Consider the following 1,995-nt stretch of genomic DNA (forward strand, 5'->3'; position numbering starts at 1 on the left):
TAAACAGTTTTAAAATTACTTTATTGATGCTTCTTTAATGAAAGATCTACAACAAACAAAAGAAAAAGACAAAGAAGCAGCCGAGCTAGCAATCCTAAACAACTTTTTAAAGAAGCAGCCGAACTAGCAAGCCTCAACAACGTTTTAATTTTTACACCAGGAGCTAAAGGTCTGTTTAAAGAAATCACATCCCCAGCAATCTGCGCTTGTAGGATTAAGTTGTAAAAGAGTTCATACACCGCTTGTTGGCAGTATTGTGCATAATGTACATGAATTGTCAGCTATTAAGTGTCAATTTGAACTTGTGCTTTAAAATTAGCTTCCGCTAGTTTTTCTATGACATAAGCGTTTTTAAAGTTGCGGAGCTAAATATTTTCATAAACGCTTTAGAAATTACGGAGCTAATTTTTGGATTAGCGCTGCCCACCAATGGAATCCAGAAACCATACTTTCAATTGCTTTTTTTTCCCCCCAGCGTCAGAGGCTTATCTGCCTCATGTTCAAACAAACTACATTTAATTTAACTGCTAATCAACACTGTAAACTACAAACGGCATTAAATCTAGTTCAGCAAGAWAGCATGCTTTTAAAAGATGTACATTTCTCATAAGTCACTTTGTGGCCATTAAGGTAAAAAAAACAGGTTATTTTAGTGTGAAGGATATGGTGTGGCTGTGCTGCCTTCAGGGGCAGCCAGATAACGCAGGAMAAACAAACAGCAGGTTATGACAGAGGGCCATTAAGCAGGTGGCTGTGATCACGTCATTTACCTGACAACGACATCAGGTTGTTGTTGATAACGTACAGCCACGTACACCTCCTTGGGAAAAGCTAAAAGGGTAAAAACACCATCAACATATACTTTAATATTAGCTTTGAAGAAAAGGAGATAAAATAAACATTTTCGCAGGAATGAAAGGTGTCAATGTAGCTGTTGAYTAAAATTCAAACATAACTTTGCAATAGTCCAAGTTCAGAAAAAATACCCACATTTTGACCTCCGTAAGAGTAAAAATAACCAAGAAAAACCAGTGGAAAAGCGGTTCCTGGAAACATTTGCTGCTTTGTGACAAGTAGCACAAAGCCATGATTTATATAACTATATCTACTAGATTCTAGTTTTGAAATGATTTATCTGGAAACATTTAAAAACCAGTCTGACACTGATTTGATCCAACTCAGCCAGTTAACATAAAATAAATAAAAAAAACTGTGATGATCTTRCTTGACTCAACAAAACTAAGAGACACTGAGTAAAAATTCAAAATAGCTTTAGTTTAATTTAGTCTTTAAGAGTCTGGTGTATTTAGTGTCATCTGAGAAGGCAAATGTTCACAGGGTTTTTCACAAAAATATATAATGACCACTAAATAAACAATTTTAGTTAAAAAAGCTCTAAATGACTGAGCTGGAAAGCAACAACATTTTTATAAAAGCTGCAATGAAACTTTATTTCAGCTGAGGTTACCTGCTCCATTGTGGCCTCATGAAGCTCGTTAAGATTCAGCGTGTAGATCCCATCCTCTGTTCCAAAGATCAGGTACTGATCTAGAAGAAGAACATTTACTTCTAATTAGCCGTCTTTTCTAATAAAACAACTAAAAAAAGGCCTATAAAACTATGACTATAAAAGGCCTAAAAGATGTTCAAAAGAACAAATATCACCTGCTGCCTTTCATGCTAATGTTTTAAACTAAGACTAGAAGCACTCAGAGTGCAAAACCTCTGCCAAGACCAATTTCCTCCATCCTATAAGAGTTAATACACAAAAGCAGAGATGGAAACCCATTTGCTGAATGTTACGGCCCTATAGTTTCTCTGCTGTCTTGTTTCTTTGCAGGGTTTGGAGTTGAAGCAGTAGGTGCTGTTGGTTGGCTTGATTGCTGCTTAAAAGCTGCCACACATGCAGCTTGGTACCTCTGTCCCTCCTGATCCTCACTTGGTTTGGTTTGTATCTTTTAGTTTGGTTGGGTTTGGTTTAGTTGGGTTTACTTA

The 1,995-nt window shown here is 36.5% G+C and overlaps 1 protein-coding gene across 1 annotated transcript in view; it reads right to left on the reverse strand.

Annotated features, from left to right (window-relative positions):
• The window catches only part of map4k5 (mitogen-activated protein kinase kinase kinase kinase 5), a gene marked incomplete in the record, with an annotated part of 103,698 nt that overhangs the window by 29,265 nt on the left and 72,438 nt on the right, over window positions 1-1,995 (reverse strand). The window contains 2 exon segments of the mRNA XM_014023571.1: window positions 771-831; window positions 1,469-1,548. Coding sequence (XP_013879025.1) covers window positions 771-831; window positions 1,469-1,548 — 141 coding nt within the window.

The sequence above is a fragment of the Austrofundulus limnaeus genome, unplaced genomic scaffold (assembly GCF_001266775.1).
Source record: "Austrofundulus limnaeus strain Quisiro unplaced genomic scaffold, Austrofundulus_limnaeus-1.0 Scaffold377, whole genome shotgun sequence".
Classification (NCBI taxonomy): Eukaryota; Metazoa; Chordata; class Actinopteri; order Cyprinodontiformes; family Rivulidae; genus Austrofundulus; species Austrofundulus limnaeus.